This window comes from Larimichthys crocea, chromosome XIX (genome assembly GCF_000972845.2).
Source record: "Larimichthys crocea isolate SSNF chromosome XIX, L_crocea_2.0, whole genome shotgun sequence".
NCBI classification, from domain to species: domain Eukaryota; kingdom Metazoa; phylum Chordata; class Actinopteri; family Sciaenidae; genus Larimichthys; species Larimichthys crocea.
Window position 1 is genome coordinate 9,499,437 of NC_040029.1, and position 21,263 is coordinate 9,520,699.

At 45.6% G+C, this 21,263-nt stretch overlaps 2 protein-coding genes across 2 annotated transcripts; one reads left to right on the plus strand and one right to left on the minus strand.

Moving 5' to 3' along the window:
• The first annotated feature begins 258 nt into the window (after nucleotides 1-258).
• On the plus strand, nucleotides 259-12,659 carry obsl1a (obscurin like cytoskeletal adaptor 1a). Its single transcript, XM_010742589.3, has 25 exons — nucleotides 259-681; nucleotides 1,497-2,753; nucleotides 3,161-3,430; nucleotides 3,510-3,770; nucleotides 3,911-4,216; nucleotides 4,312-4,578; nucleotides 4,670-4,945; nucleotides 5,034-5,148; nucleotides 5,237-5,397; nucleotides 5,500-5,772; nucleotides 5,856-6,131; nucleotides 6,210-6,485; nucleotides 6,576-6,851; nucleotides 6,932-7,207; nucleotides 7,291-7,560; nucleotides 7,660-7,926; nucleotides 7,999-8,268; nucleotides 8,357-8,623; nucleotides 9,298-9,564; nucleotides 9,651-9,763; nucleotides 9,856-10,009; nucleotides 10,109-10,270; nucleotides 10,385-10,489; nucleotides 10,573-10,839; nucleotides 10,926-12,659. The coding sequence occupies exons 2-25, from the start codon at nucleotides 1,577-1,579 to the stop codon at nucleotides 11,195-11,197; spliced, it is 6,624 nt and encodes a 2,207-aa protein (XP_010740891.3). The 5' UTR covers nucleotides 259-681; nucleotides 1,497-1,576; the 3' UTR covers nucleotides 11,198-12,659.
• Nucleotides 11,940-20,130, minus strand: LOC104928328 (carboxy-terminal domain RNA polymerase II polypeptide A small phosphatase 1-like). Its single transcript, XM_010742588.3, has 7 exons — nucleotides 19,632-20,130; nucleotides 15,711-15,859; nucleotides 15,529-15,630; nucleotides 15,043-15,099; nucleotides 14,609-14,701; nucleotides 14,057-14,242; nucleotides 11,940-13,903 (listed from the first exon to the last, which is right to left on the minus strand). The coding sequence occupies exons 1-7, from the start codon at nucleotides 19,711-19,713 to the stop codon at nucleotides 13,772-13,774; spliced, it is 801 nt and encodes a 266-aa protein (XP_010740890.1). The 5' UTR covers nucleotides 19,714-20,130; the 3' UTR covers nucleotides 11,940-13,771.
• Nucleotides 20,131-21,263: the final 1,133 nt, after the last annotated feature.

The window sequence follows — 21,263 nt, forward strand, 5'->3', positions numbered from 1 at the left end:
GACCCAGCGTGACTCATGACTGGAGGAGCTCCGGCTGGCGGAGCGTCCTCTCTCTTCTGAGGTTTAACTCTGGATATCTGTTAAGCTGAGTGATCCATGGCAGAGCTCAGCCCTCCACTACTATCTTTAGTGAGCCACGGTCTGTGAATGGAGAGCCTAACTTTATCTGGCCCACTGTCATCGAAGCTGATGTTATTTTTAGGGGGTGGCTTGCAGTGGCAGCAGCTGTGAAAGCATTTACTGCCCCCCATTCCAACTCTCTCTCTCTCCTTCTCGCTCTTTAGCCGTTGGACAATGACAGTATCAGAGCTGACACATAAACCGAGCACTCGGCTGAAAGACTGCGGTCACTTTCCTCTCTGCCACCTGTAACCTGACAACAAACCCAAAGGAAGACGCCACCAGGAGATGATACCTGCGACAAAGGGCCACCGAGTCTGAATGGATAAATATTTCTCACTTGCTTTGACTCTCAGTGACCAAGAGGTTTGTTAAACAACAAACCAGAAGAGACTCACAGAGGACTGTTCGACTGATCTGACACTTCTACGAGTCAAAGAACAATTTAAAGAACCGACAAAGCTCGTATGAATCAACTGATGCCGGTTTATGAGGACCTCATTTGTAAGTAAACATCACAAAAGTGAAGGAATGCTTTGAAGAGAGCGACTCAAAGGAGCGGTGAGTTTGATTTCTATCTTATCTCTTTTATAAGACTTCAGAGGTGCTTACCAAAGAGCTATTTTCTTAAGACATGAGCACATGACCATACGATGCATGCTGCATCATATGGGAGAGTGTGGTGCGTCATACAGCCGGGGCGGCTGCAATCATTAACACCAAAGGAAAGATGGTGAGAGCACGAGGGGGAAAATAATCTGCATGAGACAGCCTGATGAGGTCAAACTATACAATCTGTTTGAATTATGAAGGAAGAGGAACTGAAATAACGGATGACTCCAGAGCACAAAGGCGTAAACAACGTGACAACAGTTCAGAGACAATCCCACGAGGACGGCTGCAGTCACACACATGCTCCATGCATACGTTCACCGGTCGGTTTTTGTCTTATTAGTGAGTGCAGGTGTGTCACTGCAGTTTGTGTGCTGTGTGACACATGGTCTCCGCCGTCTTTTTTTGGACAGACTACTTTATAAATACACTCTTCAATGAGTTACAGCACCAGCTGTGAGACAGCCGAGATGTTGCTCAAAACCTACTTTACTAAACCACCAAGCATGTGATAAACACTTAACTAGATCTCAGTTAAGCCTTGATAAATAGATGAAGTATTTTGAATATTTTAAACATTTTAATACGACACCTCTCTCTCTCGTAGAGTCACCTAAATCAGATTCGTGGTCATGAAATCGTCAAAGATTCGTCACTTTTGAGTTGCAATCATCTGGTTTTTGTCCCAGCAAAGAAAGAACGCTGGATTTGGTGTTTAGATTGTGACCAGTCAAGTTCTTCAACACATTTTCTTTGTCTTACAGCTCCTTCGCCACATACAAGAGGCTCTAATCGAGACAAAAGACTTCTTTTTCACATAAACCAGAAAGACATTGACGTCATCATGGATATATTTGGAGGTGCTCCTCGGGTTTTGGGCTACCCGCGCCCTGTGTTGGCAAAGTGCGGCACAGACGCCACGCTGAGGTGCCAGATCGACGGCGACCCTCGTCCTGATGTGATCTGGGAGCGTAAAAACATCCAGATCTTGTCTGACGGACACTACAAGCTCTCTGAGGAGGGAAAAGCTTACCTGCTGACCATTGCTGGAGTGACCCCGCAGGATGCTGGCCAGTATATTTGCAAGGCCAAAAATAGCATAGGAGAAACCTATGCAGCAGCCTCCCTCAAAGTGGAAGGAGAAGTCCAGCCAGAGCAAGAAGGGCAAAGGCAATTAGGGGTCAATGGTGTGAAGCAACCAATGAAAGAACATGGAGAATTTGAAGGACACCTGAATGGCTACTGCACAGTGCAAAATGGAGATCTCAGGAGGGAGAATGGAGAGAACGGAGATCACAAGTGGAACAACAAAAATAGTGAGGTGGATTTGACGTCTGACGATAAACCGCGATTCCTCATCAAGCCGTTATCCCTGCGCGTGGATCGAGGAGAAGATGCCGCCTTCTCCTGCAAAATCTGGGGCACTCCTTTGCCCGAGGTAACATGGGAGAAGGACGGCAAGAAGCTGAATGATATCTTTGAGAGCGCACATTTCAGTGTAAGCAACCAAGATGGTGGCTGGTTCCAGCTGAAGATCTACAGGACGCGCATGCCGGACAAAGGTGTCTACACCTGCAGGGCCATCAGCTGCCATGGTGAAGCCCTGGCCGGTGCTGTCCTTCTTGTTGAGCCCGTGCCGGAGCGAGAGGAGAGTAAAATGTCCTCACCTGGTCACACTAACAGCCAGCTGACGCCCAAACATCGGGGCGGGAGGCTCAGTTTGTCGAGGGTTGTAGAGGAGCTACCTGTCAACATGTCTAAAGCCAAGAAGTTTGCAGTGGCAGAGGGGAAACATGCCAAGTTTCGCTGCTTTGTTACCGGGAAGCCAAAGCCAGAGATCATATGGAAGAAAGACGGGGTTCCCCTGGAGCCTGGGAGGCGTCATTTGATATTTGAGGACAGAGAGGGATACTACACACTGAAGGTTCTGTACTGTAAGGTGCAGGATACAGGACTGTATGTGTGCGCGGCATCAAACGCTCTTGGAAACACCCTCAGCGCTGTTCACCTGTCCGTCAAAGGTAGGCGATACCTCCCTGTACTGAACAACTAAAGGTCCAAATGAATGAATCATTGTAAACAAACATGAAGCTGCCCGCGTGCAGGATAATTGCTTTGTTTGCATGGCGTCACCTTTTAAAGTGGCTCATTGTTTTGTCTTAATCCCGTCACAATGTGCAGATAATTCTCAGGGTCACATACCTTTTCGTAGGCACAGTACTGCACCGTGCCAGCTGCCTCTATCAAAAGATTCAGTTTAGTCTCAGGGTCAACATGCCAGTCCTTATTATACAGATAAAATGGAGTGGTATTACGGCAACTGAGTGCTGTAGTGCTTGACAGTGCTGAGTGTTTTAATAATCCCAATCAATCAATTTAAGCAATGAGTGACAACTTAAATACCAGTTTCCATTCTCTTGTTCTTCAGGCCCGACTGTGCGCTTCAGATGTCCGTTAAAAGACGTAGAGGTGAGGGAGAGGGATTTTGCAGTGCTGGAGTGCGAGGTACCCGATGAGTCGATCCCATCCGCCTGGTACCTGGAGGACCAGCGGCTGATGCCCAGCAGTAAATACGGGATGGAGCAGAAAGGAACCAAACGAAGACTGACCATCCACGATGTCGGGACGGACGACGATGGAGTGTATCTCTGTGAGATGCCAGATGGAGCAAAGAGCATTGCAGAGCTGTCGGTGAAAGGTGAGTTGTATTCTGTGTGGGTGTGCAGTGTTTTTACATCTGTAAAAAACTTAAAATATAATTATTTTTCTACTCACAGGTACTATTGTTCGTAAACTTCCCCGGAAGCTGGAGGTCCTGGAGGGCGAGAACGCCGTGTTCTGTGTGGAGGTGGAGAACGACGACATGGAGATCCACTGGTTCAAAGATGGTTTGAAGCTACACGAGACTCATCAGACAATCCTCAAGTCTTTTGGCAAAACTCACATTCTGGTCTTCGTCAACGTGGCCTATCACGACTCAGGGGTAGTGACCTTTGTCGCAGGAAGATCCAAGACCTCATCACGTCTCAAGGTCAAAGGTATATTTAGAAAACATTAACGTACATGTTTGTTGAGACTTTTTGTGGATTAACTTTCTGTGCAAATGCTTGGATTTGATATTGGATAGCCTTTCTACCAACCAGAGCCAGCTGCTACAATCATTCTTTTCCTCTTTTAGCCACAAGACACTGCCCTCCTATCTGCCCCGTGGGAGCCAAAATGGATGTAGATCGACCCAACAGTGCCCTGCTCACCTGGGTTCCTGCCCCCAACAGCCCGACCTACACCCGATCCATCTTTGTTGTGGAGAGACAGGAAGTTGGATCTCAAGAGTGGCAGAAGTGTTTCACCTCGGAAACCACCACTTCGGTTGAGATCTCAGGCGACAGTGTGCAGTGTGAGGGCAACTACCGCTTCCGTGTCTGCTGCATTAACAAATATGGACGAAGCGGCCATGTAGAGTTTCCCAAAGCTGTCCATCTGGGTGAGGAATTACTGTGAAGCAAACATACACGTGTGATTCTGTGTATTTCATTGTAAGCCTGATCTAAAGCCTTCTACTTTTTCCATTTTAATTAGTTCCCGGGCCAAAGATTCACAGTTCTCTCAAAGGCTGTGAGGTTGAGGAAGGAGAGGACGCTCACTTCTCTATCGAATTGTCCACCACAATGGTTGGAACTTGGTTTCTGAACAGTGCTCAGCTGCAGCATGGTGGACGATATTCAATACGACAGTCTCAAACAAAGCACTCGTTGGTTATCCGGGAAACTAACACTACAGAAGACGCAGCAGAGGTCACGTTCATTGCCAACGGAGTCCGGGATTCAGCTGTGCTCAAGGTCAAACGTAGGTGTAAAAATCAGTCGTTTCTGTTAAATTGATCATGTGATGGATGGACTTCTTTGGAGTTTATTTTTTTGTGTTTATTTCTTTTCAGCTATGGTGGTAAAATTCACTCCAGTGTCAGACTTAGACAGTAATAAGAGGGTGTCCATTGGTGACCCCATTGTACTATACTGTGAGGTCTCCCACCCATTTGGCAAAGTATCCTGGTTCAAAGACGGCGAGGAACTCCAGGTGACCGATGGCCTCAACATCCAATCAGATGGGAACATGAGGAGGGTTGTGATTCAGTCGGCTGATGCGTCTCACGCTGGAGTTTACACATGTGAAACTTCAGGAGAGGTCATCAAATTCAACGTGGATGTTGCAGGTAGAAGGTCTTTGGGTCAGTTTTCATACTCTTATACGTTTGGGTGCCAGCTGTTGACATCCATCCCTCCCTGCTCCTGTTTATTCAGGTCCACCTGTGGAGTTCAGTCCAGTCCCAGAGGAGGAGCTCCAAAAGAGCAGCATGGAGCTGGACCCTGTGGTGCTGCTGTGCCATGTCTCTGCAGACGATGCTGAAGTTGTGTGGTAAGATGATGATGTCTCTCATTAAATATGAAGCCAAAGAAAGACCCTGTGTTTTACAGCTGTCTGTCTGTGATTTGGTGTGTCTCAGGTATAAGGATGGCTGTGAAATCAAGCCCAGTGACAACATCACTCTGCAGGCGGAGGGAACCATGAGGAGGCTGATCATTCGCTCTGCAGAAATCTCAGATGCTGGCAGCTACACCTGCCAGGCAGGAACAAACAGCATGGAGTTTACTGTCAAGATCAAAGGTACAAGGACCTTTCTGATAGATTCGCTTGTGAATTTAATGCAGAACATTAATAAATTCAGAAATTCTGACCTCACTCTGCTTCGTCTGATTACAAACACAGAGCCGCCAGTGATGATCGTGGAACCTAAGGATGATATTGTGATGGAGAGCTATATTTCAGAGGACACCCACCTGCAGTGCGAGTTGTCTCGTTCCAGTGGGAAGGTGCAGTGGTTCAAGAATGGCCAGTTGGTGGAGGAAAGCGACAACATCCAGCTGATATCTGAGGGTCCTTACAGGAGGTTGACTATCCTTAATGGCACAGTGGAGGATGGCGGAGAGTACATCTGTGAAACAGACGGCGACTCTGTCTTTTTCCAGCTTACTGTCAAGGGTAAGGCTGAAATTTCCCTTCCGATTATACCATGCATCTATGACAAATGTGTGGAAGTATTTATAAGGTTCTCCTCTCACCAGAGCCACTGGTAAGAATCGTTTCCCCCAGTGAACCAGAGTTGGAAATGACTCATTTGGCCTCTGAGAGGCTGGAGCTCAGCTGTGAGATCTCCCAGGCGGACGCCCCTGTCCGGTGGTACAAAGACAGCCTGGAGGTAGATGAGGGTGAAAACTTGATCCTGGAGGAGGATGGCGCCCAACGCCGGCTGGTTATACCCATAACTACAGTGGACGACACAGGGGAGTATATATGTGACACTGAAGATGACTCTGTGTCCTTCCTGGTGACCATTACAGGTAAGCATCACAATAAAGGGATACCCAACTTTTATAGCATTTCCATCATGTATGACCTTTTAATTGCTTTTAATTTAGAGCCACCAGTGATGCTTACTCGTCCCAAAAACATGCCTGACAAATTGGAGAGTTTTGCTGGCAAACCAATCGTACTGGAGATCGAGATGTCCCGGCCAAATGCTGAAGTCAAGTGGTGGTTAAATGGCCGAGAAGTAGAGGAGAGCAGTAATATCACGATCACACAGGACGGGCTCATCCGTCGTCTGACCATCCACTCTCCAACCCCAGAGGATTCAGGGAAATACACCTGTGACGCTGTTGATGATAAAATTGATTTCCAGGTCAAAGTTTCAGGTAAAGCGCAATGTCAGATTTTAAAATCCAGTTTTAAAGATGGCTGTAGTGTCTTATATTTTGTTGTAATGTGTAATTCTGCATCATCAGAGCCGCCAGTGAAGATCCTGAGAAAGTCAGAGATCAAGACAAATCTTAAATCCCTGATTTCCGACGACATCGTGCTGGAGTGCGAGCTCTCCAGGCCCAACGCTGTTGCCAAATGGTACAAGAATAACTGTCGTATTGAGGACGATGAAAGGTACTGTGAAGAGGAAGAAGGTGCTTTTCGCTCTTTGGTCATCCTCAACGCTGAGCTTGGAGACTCAGGAGAGTACTTTCTGGATGTCGGAGATGACAGTATCAGCTTCCAGGTTACAGTGGAAGGTAAGTTTTGTGAATTAAATTAAATTATTTGTATTAAAAACAGTTTCTTTAATAAATCACCTCTCTCTTCTTGGTCTTAGAGCCTCCAGTGACAATCGTGGGCAACTCAAATGACCTTGACAGCCAGGAGATGATGGCAGGTGAAGACCTGATTCTGGCCTGTGAAGTGTCCCGTGCCAGTGCCCCTGTTCAGTGGTACTGCAATGACAGGCTGCTTACCAGTGACTCCCGGACCAACATTGAGAGCTACGGCACTCTGAGGAAAATAATCATCTCCAACGTCCAGCCCTCGGATTCTGGGAAATACGTGTGTGATGCTGTGGACGACAAGATGATCAGCGTTATTAAGATTCAAGGTAAAACTCAGTGATGTCTCCAGAGATGTGATTATAAATATGATAACACCGAATATTAAGCTTGCTTTCCTTTCTCATCAAAGAGCTTCCAGTTACGTTTGTGAACAAGAAGGACGACATTGTGGTGACGGGTTACGAAGCAGAGAGTGTGACCTTGACGAGCTACGTGTCCAAGGAAAGTGCTCTAGTACGTTGGCTAAAGGACTGGACGCATGTTGAAGGTGAACGCTTCCGGGCGCTCATGGAGGGCCATGAACGCACCCTTACCATCGACCCTTTGAGGCGCTCTGATGCTGGCGAGTACACCTGCGACGTCAACACGGACCAGATCCACTTCAGCTTGCTGGTGAAAGGTTTGAAAGTTTCATCTTGTCATCCAATCCAATCATTTGTGAACTGCTTGTGTTTGGGACTAAAAAAAATCCATATTAACATCGTTTTCTGAATCACAGAAATGAGAATCAAGTTTGTGAGGCCGCTGCGAGACACTGTAGCCCATGCTGATGGTATGGTGACCCTTCGCTGTGACGTGTGCAAGCCAAAAGCAGATGTCCAGTGGCTGAAGAATGGCGAGGAGGTGGTTCCAAGTAGGAGGTTCACCATTCGGGCAGATGGAGTTGAGAGAAGCTTGACAATCCACCGTTTAACCAGAGAGGATGCTGGGGAGTACACCTGCGAGTCCAGAGATGACCGGACTGTTGCAAAGCTGAGAGTAGAGAGTAAGTATTCATGGGCTCAGATGTCTTTTCTGTAAGTGAGGTAGCAGATTTATGAACTTTATGTCTCTCCAGTGCCTCGAGTGGTGGAGTTCCTCACAGAGCTCCACAACACCACTGTACTTGAAGGAGAAGATGCCACGTTCAAGTGTGTGGTTTCACCGGAGGATGTCGGGTTGGTCTGGCTCATGGACAATGAGCCTATCACGCTGGGAAATCGTTTCCAGGCTAACCAGAACGGTCTGTGCCACACCTTGATCATCAAGAAGTGCCAGATGTTGGACTGTTCGAGGATTACAGCAGAGGCCGAGGGGCAAATAAGCAAAGCCAGTCTCAAAGTTCAGGGTAAGAGGGGAAAAGAGAGGCTATGTTGTAGTACCAGGATTACCGGTTTGTTGTAACCATTATTTCTGTCTCTTCTCATTCTGCTCAGAGGCCCAGGTCATGTTTACAAAGAAAATGGACGCTGTAATGGCAGAAGAGTTTGGCGATGCCACCTTAGAGACCGAGATCAGCCTTGAGACAGGAGAGGTCCAGTGGATGAGGCAAGGGGTCGTAATCCAGCCCGGTCCCCGACACACGCTGTCGCAGGAGGGCTGCAAACGTATTCTGTCCATCCAGAACCTGACGCTGTCTGACCGGGGAACCTATCGCTGCGAGACTCTGCATGACCGGACGCAGGTCAAGCTCAACGTAGAACGTAAGTAGATGTTGAAGATTTTGCGTTGCCCCAATGGACAAATTTAGACATGAATAGTGTAAAGACTATAAAACAACAACACCCCAAGAGAATCTTGGCCAAATAATTCAAATTAGATGAAGATGACTTGTTTTGTCTGACCAACAGTTTAAACCAAAATATATGCAATTTACAATTATATAAAACTGTTAAAAGCAGCATATCCTTACATTAGAATAAATGGAACAGTACATATTTTGCATTTTTGCTATTATCCTTTACCTTTTTAAAATACCTTCTAATGTTCAGCAGGCAGTGAAGTGCATCCGAGTTCTGAGAAACTGAAGTACATATTTTAGGTGTTTTTTCGCAGCATGTCACAGTGCAAAGAGATTCTAAGAATAGCGGGGCTCGACCTGTAAGTGTGAAAAGGTTTTTGAAACGCAGCCATGCTGTTATACAATAGTGTGCTGAAAGACACTGTGACAATAGACCATGGAGCTCCTGTAGGTGTTGTTTTTGAAACGGCATCAACTGAGCTGGGTCTATATTTGAACCACCTTTTGTTGTCCTTGAAACACAGTGTACGGTGGAAAGCGTTGACGCCTTGATGAAGTGTTACTGAGTTTTTTTTCTGATTATCTTAGGAGTACATTACTGTATGTTTTCATAAAATCCTCCTCTCTTATCTCCAGCCCGTAAAATCTCCATCCGTAAAGGCCTGACCGACCAAGAGACCTTTGAACGAGAGACTGCCTCCTTCGAGGTGGAGCTCTCCCACACAGACGTGGAGGGAATCTGGCAGAAAGACGGCATCCGGGTGAAACCCAACAACCAGTGGAGGGTGAGCACCAACGGGCTGGTGCACAGCCTCACCCTGTCCAACCTCACCCTGGAGGACACGGGCACGATTATCTTCTCGGCCGAAGGTGTGCGCACCATTGCGAGGCTCACGATCAAAGGTAAAGCTGGTGTGTGAAGTCACAGGACATGAGTAAATTAGTTTGTTGATTTGTTGACTCAGTGATTGGGTTTGCTAAATCGACAGAGACTCCGGTGTCCATCCTGAGAATGCTGGCTGACGTCCGCGTGGAGGAGGAACTTCCAGCCACTCTGGAGTGTGAATTCTCCAGACAGCTCGTCGAGGTCAAATGGTTTAAGGTAAGACACACCGATGAATAACTCACTGTAGATAAATGTAATATTTTCAGGCTTCAGACATCTTAAGAATATATAATGCTTCTGTAAATCAGAACGGGACGGAGCTGAAGCCGGGGAAGAACTGTCGGATCTACTCTATGGGCCGGAAAAGGTTCTGTCAGATCATGCAGTGCTGTTTGGCCGACGCTGGCACCTACACATGTGACACGGGGGAAATCAAAACATCCTGTTCACTGGAGGTTTATGGTAAGAGTCTGAACATGAGGTGCTGCAGCTGAAACAGTGTGTTATCATTTGTCTCCACCTAGTGTCTGAAATGAAAATCTCTCCTCACTAACCACACAGAGCATAAGTTGGAGATAGTGCAGGACCTGGAGGACCTTTACATTCAGGAGGACCAGAACGCCGTCTTCATGTGTGAGGTGTCTCTGGAGGAGGTGACAGGAGAGTGGTACAAAGACGGCCACAAGATCCGACCCACGAGCACCATCAAGATCCGCACTGAAGGTCAGAGAAAGAGGTTTAATATTGTCTGTAGACTTAGAAAGGAGTGTTTGACCACCACAGACCTCCAGAACAGCACCAATATCTATACGTTTTGTACGTTTTTATGTTCTTCAGGGACCAAACACTTCCTCCTGATGTGTAACGTCAAAGCTGAAGATGCCGGAGAGATCCACTTTGTAGCCAGAGATGTTGAATCGACGGCGTACCTCGAGGTTGAAGGTAAGTTCATTTTTAACTTCCTCGATCTTCTTGCTTCTTATTTTGGTGGATTAAAGATACTAAATGTCACCTCCTCACTTCAGAGCTCCCCGTTTCCATCGTGAAACCCCTACGAGATCGAACGGCCCTGGAGAAACACCGCGTGATCCTCGAGTGCACCGTCTCCTCGCCTCGCTGCACCGCCACCTGGTACAAAGGCAAGGAGGAGGTGGCTCCCTCAGATCGAGTGGAGATCCTGGCTGACGAATGCTCCCTGAAACTGGTGATCCAGCAGGTGGAGGTGGAGGACGAGGGCACCTACACCATCAAGGTGGGGGAGCACACATCCAAAGCCAAACTGATGGTGGAAGGTAAGTTGGGTGGAGAGCCAAGGGCCTAAGGAGGGAACTACCAATTGTGGTTGGTTGTTTGACCTACTTCTTATGTTCTGTTGCAGCCCAGGCCCTCGTGATGGTCAAACACCTCGAGGACGTGGAGGTAACCGAGCCTGAACCTGCATCTTTCCAGTGCGAGGTGTCCGTCGACATAAACAAGCCTCCAGTTTGGACTCTGAACGGAGACACCCTTCAACCAGGCCCTTCTGTCCGCCTGGAAAACCACGGGACTGTCCACAAACTCACCCTGAAGGAAACCAGCGTGGACATGAGCGGGGTGGTGAAGTTCACCATGGGCAAGGCCAAGAGCAGCGCCGGGCTGAGCGTGAAGTAGAAGAGGAGCTGGAAAAGCAAGTGACTCTGGAAGAAAGAAAGAAAGTGACTGCAAAAATGGGAATTTTGTTCATGTTTGAAAACTCAGTGAGGTTAGGCTGAGCATTTTAAACCTTTTTTTTTTTTTTACAGTTATATTTATTTGCCTATAACTGACTTTACATTCTTGTATTCTGATAACATCCCGCCAAAATAAAACACAAAGCAACATTGGTGTAATATCTACACATCACTGCTAAACAAACCGTGGACGTTTGCAGCTGTTAACTCTACGGATAATTGATTAATTCAGAGTTTTGTACTGTTGATCGGACAAAACAAGACACTCCTTACCTTCTGGGAAGTCACAAAGAGAATTTTTCACTGTTTTCTGACATCTTATGGGAAATTATTAACCGATTAAAAGAGAAAAATAACTGCCAGATTATTCTATAATTAAAATACTGTTAGTTGCAGTCCCCGATATTCACATTGTTTCGTGTTCAAGCTCCTTGTTGTAGTGCCGCTCTTCTTTGGTACCATAAAAAAGTAAATTTTGTCTTGTTAAATGAGATTTTAAACTGCTGGTTGTGTATCTATCAGGTTACACAATATTTATAGCTTTTATCGAATGTAACATCATCTATAATTTCAATTTTTTTCAATAGAAAATGTATTAAATCAAATTATTCCACTACTTCAACTGTTATTTATGTTTCTGGGAAGAAGAAACGCTCGACAAAGCAGCACTTGGACCATGTTTCATTTAGCATTTATGGAAAAAAAAAGAGGCATTATTACAGTCCATATATATAATTTGGTATGATAAAACAGGTCAAAAAAAAAAATTAGGTTACATCTATTCAATCATGAGTACAGTAACATGAATATTCCATATATTAATGAAGATTTGTTTGCTTTATTACTGTGCAAAACAAAATATACAAACCTACTTGAATGTGTAAGAAGTACAGTATCAGTGAACGGGCCCCGTAGTGACACAACACTTGTTTTATATGTGATCAAATAACTGAACGTTCCTATAAATACTCCTGTTTGCCGATGAATACTCAGCGTTGAGCCTAAACTGAGACGTGACGATGGCTTACATGTGTCAAACCTTTAAAGTAATCACCCTGTTATGTGCCCACAACAGTAAAATATTTGTTTTAGTCATTTGCTGGTGTTCGAGCCATATATTACAGATTAATATATGAGGTAACGACCACAAACTGTTGCAAAACAAAAAGAAAATGAGAAGCAAACAGGCTAATTTGATTGACGATAATTTGTTAAACATATAAAAATAACGTGATAACTCTTAATACGGTGGATTTTTTTGTCGCCTCCTGCCTCCTCGTCTCGGTAACGTCTCATCGCGAGCCCGCCGCGGAGGCTCTTAGTCAAAAACTCGCCGTTTTCATTCATCGGTGTCGACGCATGGTTATTGTCAACGCGTAAGAGGTTTGCATCGCGTGAGAAAAAAAAAACAAGCATGAAGGTGGAGATTTAATCGTTCTGCATCATCGTGCTGGCGACGAGCTCGCTCCTCCACGGCGCTCATGTGTTCGATCTGGAGTGACCTCAACGTTACGCAACGTCCAGACGATCCAGCCGAATAATAAAAACCCCGGAGGGACGGGATAAATCACCAATCGCGGGGTTTTATTAAAAAGTGTTTCAGGGTGGATTTCTCCTTTAAATCTGGACTGAATTAAAAAAACAAGGTGCTCACCAGGCACCTCCTCACATCTCCTCCTCCTCCTCCATCGCCTGAGTCCTAAAGCAGTCCCTCCGCCCTTCCTCCACTTGTTTTATGACAAAGTCCTGAAATTGTTTCCAGCCTGTGTACCGCTTAAACGTTGTAACCAAACTGACACGGACGCCGACCTGTAACGATCAGAAATAAGTCTGTAAAAACGCCGGGAGAGATTCAAGTTTGGTGTTTGCGTGTGTGTGTGAAGTCCATCCTGGTCCGTCCGTCTTCAGGAATCCTCGTCCGATAAACGTAGCAGCTGTTTCAGGCGGTTTTAGTGTCAGAATACTGCAGCCGTCATCTGTTCCAGTGCGAACACGACTCCGGCTTTTTTAAGTTTAAACCAAATTTGTTAGAACACGAATCTAAAGCGAATTTAACAACTCCTGATTCTAGAAACTTTTGATCAGATCCGTCGTAACACTGTTGTGATTAATCAGAAGAAAACACCTGGTCGCTCTGAAAACTCTACGCACGTACACATGAAGTGTGATCATCGATGAAATTACGACAGTACGTACACGCCGTCTGCTCAAGTTTAAATCCACTTAACAGATTCTGCATGTTTCTGCAGGAGCGGACCGCTGAAGTCTTGGTCCAGTACACGGTCAGTGTCCCGTTCGTCCGTCCACTCGCTCACATCAGCTGGTTCGTAGATAAAGAGGAAGTTACGGGGGCAGTTTATCTGTTTGGCAGCTGAAGACGTAGGCGAAGGCTCGGGCAGCCGTGGAGCAGTCCGTGTTCTGGTGGGCAGTGATAGCTGGAGCTGGTGTGTGCATGTCCATGTTGTGTACGCCGTTTCTGTTTTGTTCAGAGCTGAGATGAAGAAGTCGAACGCTGTTAGCTGGCGGTGCCTTGCTGCTGCTTGAGGACCGTGTAGACGCTGTCCACTTTGCTCAGCCTCTCGAAGAACGGGATGAGGTCCAGCAGCTCGGTGTCGGACATGTCGTCGAACCACGAGGCCACGGGAACCTGGACAAGAACGTAAACCATCAGCAACCTCGATATTTAAACTTTACGACTATGAAACCAACAGAAGAAACAAACTTTCAGATTTTTCTCTTTTTGTTTTTATAGCTGAGTCATAAAAAGTCAGTCGACGTCGCCGTCATCCCGCTGACTCACCGCGTTGTCAGGGTGGAAGACGTAGGAGGCCGGGGAGTTGTCCACGATGATGACCTTGTTCAGGTCGCGACCCAGGCGACTCAGGTCCTTGACGTAGTTGCCTCGGTGGAAGACGCACGACTCCCGGAAGAGGCGGCAGCGGAAAGCGCCCCACTTGTCCAGGAGGTCGGAGACGGGATCTGCATACTGTAACCATGACGACGCGACAGATAAAGTGATGGATTAGAGCGGTGACACACAAACTGACGCCGTTATTTAGTGATCTGAAGAGAAATATTCAACTTAAAGCTGAGAAATACGATTTTTTTTCCATTATTAAACACAGAAATGACACATTACATCACAATCACATGAATAAACCGTAAATTATGTGAATAAATCAACAATTTCTGAAACATTTCAAGACATTTCTGCGACCAAATGGAGGAATTAAGTGCCTCATTCTCTCTCTTGATTATTTATGTTCTGCGTCAAAGTGTGAAAATGATTTCATCTAATTCTTTTTGACGAGTCGTGACAGATCGCGTGATGCAGCAGCTGCACGTCTCTCACCTTGGCTAAGCTGGCGGTGAACAGGACGCACTCGAACAGTTCGCCCATCCTCTTCAGGAACTCGTCGACGTGGGGCCGCTTCAGGACATACACCTGGAGTGCACAGGAATTTTCTAAAATAAAAACGTGTTCCTACAAAAACCTCCTGAGGAAGCATGACGCCAGATACATGCGATGTGAGGACGGCGTGCCGTGCCACGTGTCAGAGATAATCTCAGGCTTTCATGGGAAACTAAATATAAAGATACTCATGTGGCTCCTCTCTCTGCGGCGGCGGCGGCGGCGTCTGAGGGCAGCGTTCCTGAACCAAGTCATCCGGAATAGGCTGTGCTTGTCTGAACAAACCTATCCTGGATTACTTGAATCAGGCCCAGGCCCGCGGTCTTGTCCCCCCGAGAGCTCTGCCTGTTCGGTTAGGAGGTTAGCGCCGTTACCTGGTGCACTGTTCCGTCGATCTCCACGGGAATGATGAAGTCTGCGTTGTTCACGGGCTGTTTGGAGGACAGAAGAAAGTTTATGTCATGAGAAGAGTTCACCAGCGCTGCAGGCTGTGTAAAATATGACTGGTATTATTGTCGGGCGGACGCAGGTAGAGACAAACAGTCTGCAGTGTGTGTACGCGGACAGGCGGCTGTGTTTATTTGGGTTTAAAGAACCAGCTCGTTTGGGTTTGGCATTTCCCAGCGATGACAGAAATGTCACAGTCCGAGCCAACAACAACCAGATGGGTGGAAGCGTCGACCTTATAGAGAGTTTTTCACTATTAAACATGTCTATCTGATGATGTAACGTGAGCACAGGGGACAAATATGTGCTCCAGAACCCAAAATCATATCTTAAAAATCCTTGCATCACCGAGGGGAATTGGAAAACAGACTCGCCTGCGAGCTGCCTGCGGTTATTAAAGTTGTTTTTCTTACCTTAAAAGAGCTGTGAACTAACGTCTCGTCCAGATCGATCACCACGCAGAGCTTTCCCGAGTCTTTTGACTTGACCGGAGGCAGCAGCGGCTTCACCTGGATCTGAAACACACACACCACGGCAAAGTGAGACAAAGACAGACTTTGGACAACAGAGAAAGAGAGGAGGAAGGTGGACACACCTTGGAGACGGTGCCGTTCTCCTCCACCAGCAGAGGGGCGTTGTTGTTGACCGGCGGCGGTTCGGGCTGGTCCCGGCACAGGCAGCAGAAGAGGCTGGAGAACAGGCCTCTGCTCCTCGGCTTGGTGGAGGACAGAGAGGGAGACGAACCTGCAGAGGACGAGGAGGACAACAAGATGATCCTCGTGATCGTTTCATTATTTTAGACCGCAAACAATTCGTTTGACAGAAAATCTATTAAAGGACACGTTGTTTGTGATTTATTTTCCCACGTTAATGTCCCTAATGTCGCTTAAGTTGTTAAATTAGGCAGAAATATTAAACGTTTTGAGGGTTAATGTGTCTCCAGTGACTTACAAAAAGAGTCTGAATGTTTGCAAACGTCACTTCAGACATTAAAAAGTTTGTTTCATGAACTAAATGAGGAATTCATTCTCAGAAAATGTTAATAATCAAGCAGCTGAGATGAGCTCACACCACGAGCTGCTGACGGCCTTCACGGAAATAGTTTGATTATCTGTGTTTTACACACCTGACGCCTCGTCAGTGAATGTGTCTCATACTTTAACGCGTCATGTGCACGAACCCTCCCGGTTGTTGTTGCGTAACCGCCTCGCTGGCGTCAGCAGCAAACAGCTTCGACCTCGAGCGCGGAGGTTATGAGTTTACTGTGGAGGGTGGATGTCACGTGAGCGCTCAGAGATACTGACGTAGCGTCGTGTGTGTGTTGTTTGGCTTTGATCCACTTTGATTTGTGCATTAATGTCTTTAAAATCAGCCTCATTTGCATAAATTCTAACCTTAAAAACAGCGATGACGACGATGAAACTGTCGGTTTTAAACACAAACGTACAAAGAAATAAAAGTTAACCATTAACAGCCTTTAAAAACAATAAAACTCAACATTCCTGACTGGACTTTTCTTGTTATAAAATCAGAAATATGCAACGCCAGACGACACGCTGTGTTCCACGTCAAATCAAATGAATTAAAAGTTCGTGATTGTTTCCTTCGGCAGCTTTAACGTGTCCGAGTTCACCAACAACAAAAGCTTCCGGCTGATCCACCAACAAACTTGGCACGCGCTGAATGAAGGTTTTATCCTCAGGCGTTTATCTGTGTCGATCGCCGCGGTGTGACAGAGGAGGAAGTGTACACCTGTGCAGCTCCACAGGTAGAAAACTCGTTTCTCCTCATTTATTTATATCATGCAAACATCCTGCACGCTGGCTCGGCCTCATCTGTCGGATAAAACGTCCCACAGCCCAAAGAACTTCTTTAAAAGTCTCTGTTTGTCTTATTAATTAAAACATATTCAACTAGGCATCATGCAAGACAAAGAAAAGCATCAGAGCTCCAAAATCTTCTGAGAGCGCTCCATCGCACTTTAAAATAAAGAAGAGATCCTAACGTTTCCAGAGATGCCACACTTGTCCGAGTATATTCGGAGGAAACGTTTTGGATTTGAGCGTTTTGGGGCAGATTGTGCAGCCGGACAAATGAAAACGAGCTCAGATCTGCTTAAAATCAGCCGTTCGTGTCCGTGACGGCACCTTTCAAGGCCACATGGTGTTACGGGAAGAAGTTTTAAGGTGGTATGAGGAGTTTTAGACAAGACAAACTGGTTCTACAGTCGTCCCCGCTGAAGTTTGTGCCGAGCCAAATCTCTCAGACTTTTGTTTTCGGCCTCTTTAATGCGCCGTGTACTCGCTCTGTGTCCGTCTGTCCGGACGTGACCGTGTTACCAAAACACAAGGCTCTGTTGTGCATCTCTCACGCCTCTTTCATTCCCTCCTACTGCATTTGTGGATTCAAACCGCCGGCTGACCCTCCGCCGGCCTCTGGGCCAAAAAACAGGAAGAGGAAACAGACGGGTATCGGGCGGAGGAAGCCGCATGCCAGCGTGTTTCGGCGTTTAAGCGGGAGTCGGTTTCACGGCAGGTTCTCGGTTCATTCAGCAGAAAATGTGACTGAGCTGCAGGAAGGATCCTCATCCCTCATTTCCTTTTTCACTCCATCCTCATTCCCATCTCCTGCGTCCTCGTTTGCTCCCTCAGCTTCAGTGTTCATGTATTCTGTCACACCACGCCTTCCAGAGAGAGAGTTAATTCATAAAAAGATGACGAGAGCTGCAGGAGAACGTCTTGTCAAAGCTGAACCGACGACACGATGATGATGCACGAGGAGAGTTCGTCTGCAGGCTGAACAAAGTTCACACACACAAACATTCAAATCTCGTTTACTGACGCTGCTCATCGTAACATATAGATACTTTGGCTGCCTGATCAAGGATTTAATCAACTTTTCAGACGAATTTCACGTTTCCTCGACTTCGGATGTTTGTTTTCGATCACTGAGAGAGCAAATGTTGACATTTTTTGCAAAACAGCGGCCTGATTACTCATCTAAATTACTTTAGTGCACGTTTCTGGCAACGTTTTGGATTAAAAACATCAGAATTTTTGTAAAAATTAAGTTTTATGGGGAACTTTTCAGATGAATTTCATGTTTCCTCGACTACGGATGTTTGTTTTCGATCACTGAGAGAGCAAACATTGACATTTCTGCTTGACAGATCACTAAAACGATGAATCGATTGTTAAAACAGCGGCCTGATCGCTGACCTAAACTGCTTCAGCGCAGGTTTCTGGAAACATTTTGGATTAAAAACATCAAATGAAGTTTTGAGGGGAACTTTTCAGATGAATTTCATGTTTCTTTGACTTGGGATGTTTGTTGTCACGTTCCTAACACCTGCACGATGGATTTAATGACTCTTAAAGTCAGAATTAATCAGTTTTGTGGCATGAAGTCACCTCTCATCTCTCTGTTACTGGAGTCGGAGCGTGTCATTGAGGATTTTAAGTTGTGGTTTTTTAACAGCGCTCCGACACATGTGGCATGAAACGATCTGTGGAAAACTCTCAGATATTACAGGAGGAAGCGTGTGTGTGTGTGTGTGTGAGCTCAAAAAACACAACACACACACCACGAGGCGTGACAAACACACTCAGCCTGGATTAGAGTTTGATCAGCGCAGGCCAAACACAAACTTCAGGTGACCGGGAGCCGGAGCTGCTTCCTCCAATGTCAAAATAAATAAATCACGCTCACGTGCTCCGACTTATCGGACCGATCCATCGACGGATTCCTGTAATCGACAGCTTGACTAACTCATCGAGAAGCATTTTTATCAGTGAGTCAGTCTCCATAAGGTTTTGGTCAACTCACCTGTTCAGGTTATATTAAATCTTAAAGTTATGCAGGATTAAGAGCGTGGACGCTCTGACTGACAGGTGGACGGCTTGTTTTTGACGCTGTCCAACCTTTCCTGACCTTTCACGCTTACTTCTACAAAGAAAAACTACAAGTTAACGAGACATGGGACGGCTCTGAAGCTCAGGAGACCCTCGAGGACTGAAACTGAAACATAATAATGAATTTAAAGCAGCTGACACAAACTTCTCATGGGGTCACAGTCTCTAAAGTAAACATGCTGCTCTGTTAATGTGTGTGTGTGTGGACAGGGTTATGTAATAGATTAGGCTACTACACATTTACAGCTCCTCAGATCTTCACATGTTTAAAACTTTTAGTCACATTTTAAACGTTTTAAACATCAGATTAATGATTTAAAGTGTGTTTATTAAAATATTAACACGTCATTTCCTTTCACTTTCATCACACAGGCCTTTTTTTTTGTCTGTCGCAGCCATAATACAAAAAAAACAAAACTTTTTAAAAAAACTTTTTGTTTTTTTCGCCTGCGCCTTTAATTTTAAACGTGTCCGTTACGGTAACGCAGACTGCGCCTTTAATTTTAAACGTGTCCGTTACGGTAACGCAGATCAGGGTGATGTGTGCGTGAACTCTCACGCACGAAACTTTTTAAAAATAACTTTTATTCTCGTTAAAAACTCACCCCGCTCTGCTCGCTCTCCTCCGGCTTTGCTGGCCTCCTCATCCCGGCTGACTTGCGTGATCACGGAGGACGGGTTGTCCATCACAGCCAGGTCCGGTCCAGTGTCCTCGCTCGGTGCATTAAAACTACTTTAACACGGCGGAAGGCGGAAAGCTTCAACCCGGGAAACAAGCGCAACAAGTCGGCTACAGCAGCTCCGTAACAGTCGGGGTTGTCGTCGTCGGAGAGCGAGAGAGAGGCGCCGTAAAAACAATAAAAAGTTTTTAAAAGTTACAAAACATTTGACACGGAGGTGGTTAAACTTTGATTCAATATGGTGCTCCGCAATTTTCAAGATACAAACATGAAACACACACACAGGAGGAGGAGGTGGAGGAGGAGGTGGAGGAGGAGGAGGTGGCGGAGGTTTCAAGGCGGCCCCGCTCTCACTTAAAGCGGCGCAGTGAGGGGGGAGCGTCCGCTTCCAGCGCCCCTCAGCCCGGCCACACATTTAACGACGGTCCCTTAAAAAAAAAAAGTTACTCCAAACTTTAAGCTAAGCTAACCAGGCTAGCTCCAACGGACTTTTTATTTTATTATATTTAATAAAAAATAAATAAATTAGCGCACATGTTACACCGCTCACACTTCAACACGAGTCTTTACTGCGCGTTTATGTTTTTAAAAAATATAAAAATAATTAATTTATTTATAAGAGACGTAATTTAGCTCCGTGCTAACCAGCTAACTGTGGCTAACCAACGGCTGCTCATTTTCAAAAACAAACGGTTGTTTGTTCACAGCTCGCTGACCGACACCTGAGCCTAAATATCAATTAAATGTGATTTATTCTGTTGTAATCGATTAGTAATGATTAACTAACTTTATCAATAATCAAACTTTTTTTTTTTTTTAAATACATGTAGCGAAGAAACGCCCAGTTTGGGTCCCCTTGAAACTGCCGAGAGTTAGGGAGCGTCGCACAAGTGCAGCCCCGTATCTGAACTACAGCAGCAGGCTGACTGACGTGTCTTTAAGGCAACTTTATCATTAAAGTTTGAACAAATATTAACTTTATTATCAGTATTAAATATTTTAGTTATTGCTTATAGTCTTAGTTTGCTGTTAAGATCAATTAAAGTGTCTCAGAATACGATTTTGATCACAAATCATGGCACATAAACAGAGAAAATAACCATTTGGATAAATTAAGTGCCTTAAATATCAAAGTAATAATAATAATAATAATACATTTTATTTCATAGGCGCCTTTCTGTCACCCAAGTACGGTGGCCGGGAACCCTCAATGCTAAACCCAAAAACGCCGCTGCAAATAAAAGAAACTTCACAACGGAGTTTCTTTTATTTGCAGCGGGGTTTCTTTTTTGTTTGCAGCGCTGTTTCTTTTTGTTTACAGCGTTTCTTATATTTGCAGCGCTGTTTCTTTTTGTTTACAGCGTTTCTTATATTTGTAGCGCTGTTTCTTTTTGTTTGCAGCGTTTCTTTTATTTGCAGAATTGAGGGTTCCCGGCCACCGTACCCAAGGACACCTTTACAATAAATAAAAGTAGACAGCAAATGACAGAAACAAACAAAAAGAACCATAAAAGTATCAAATTACTTAAAAACAGGTTAAAATAGGACAATGCAATT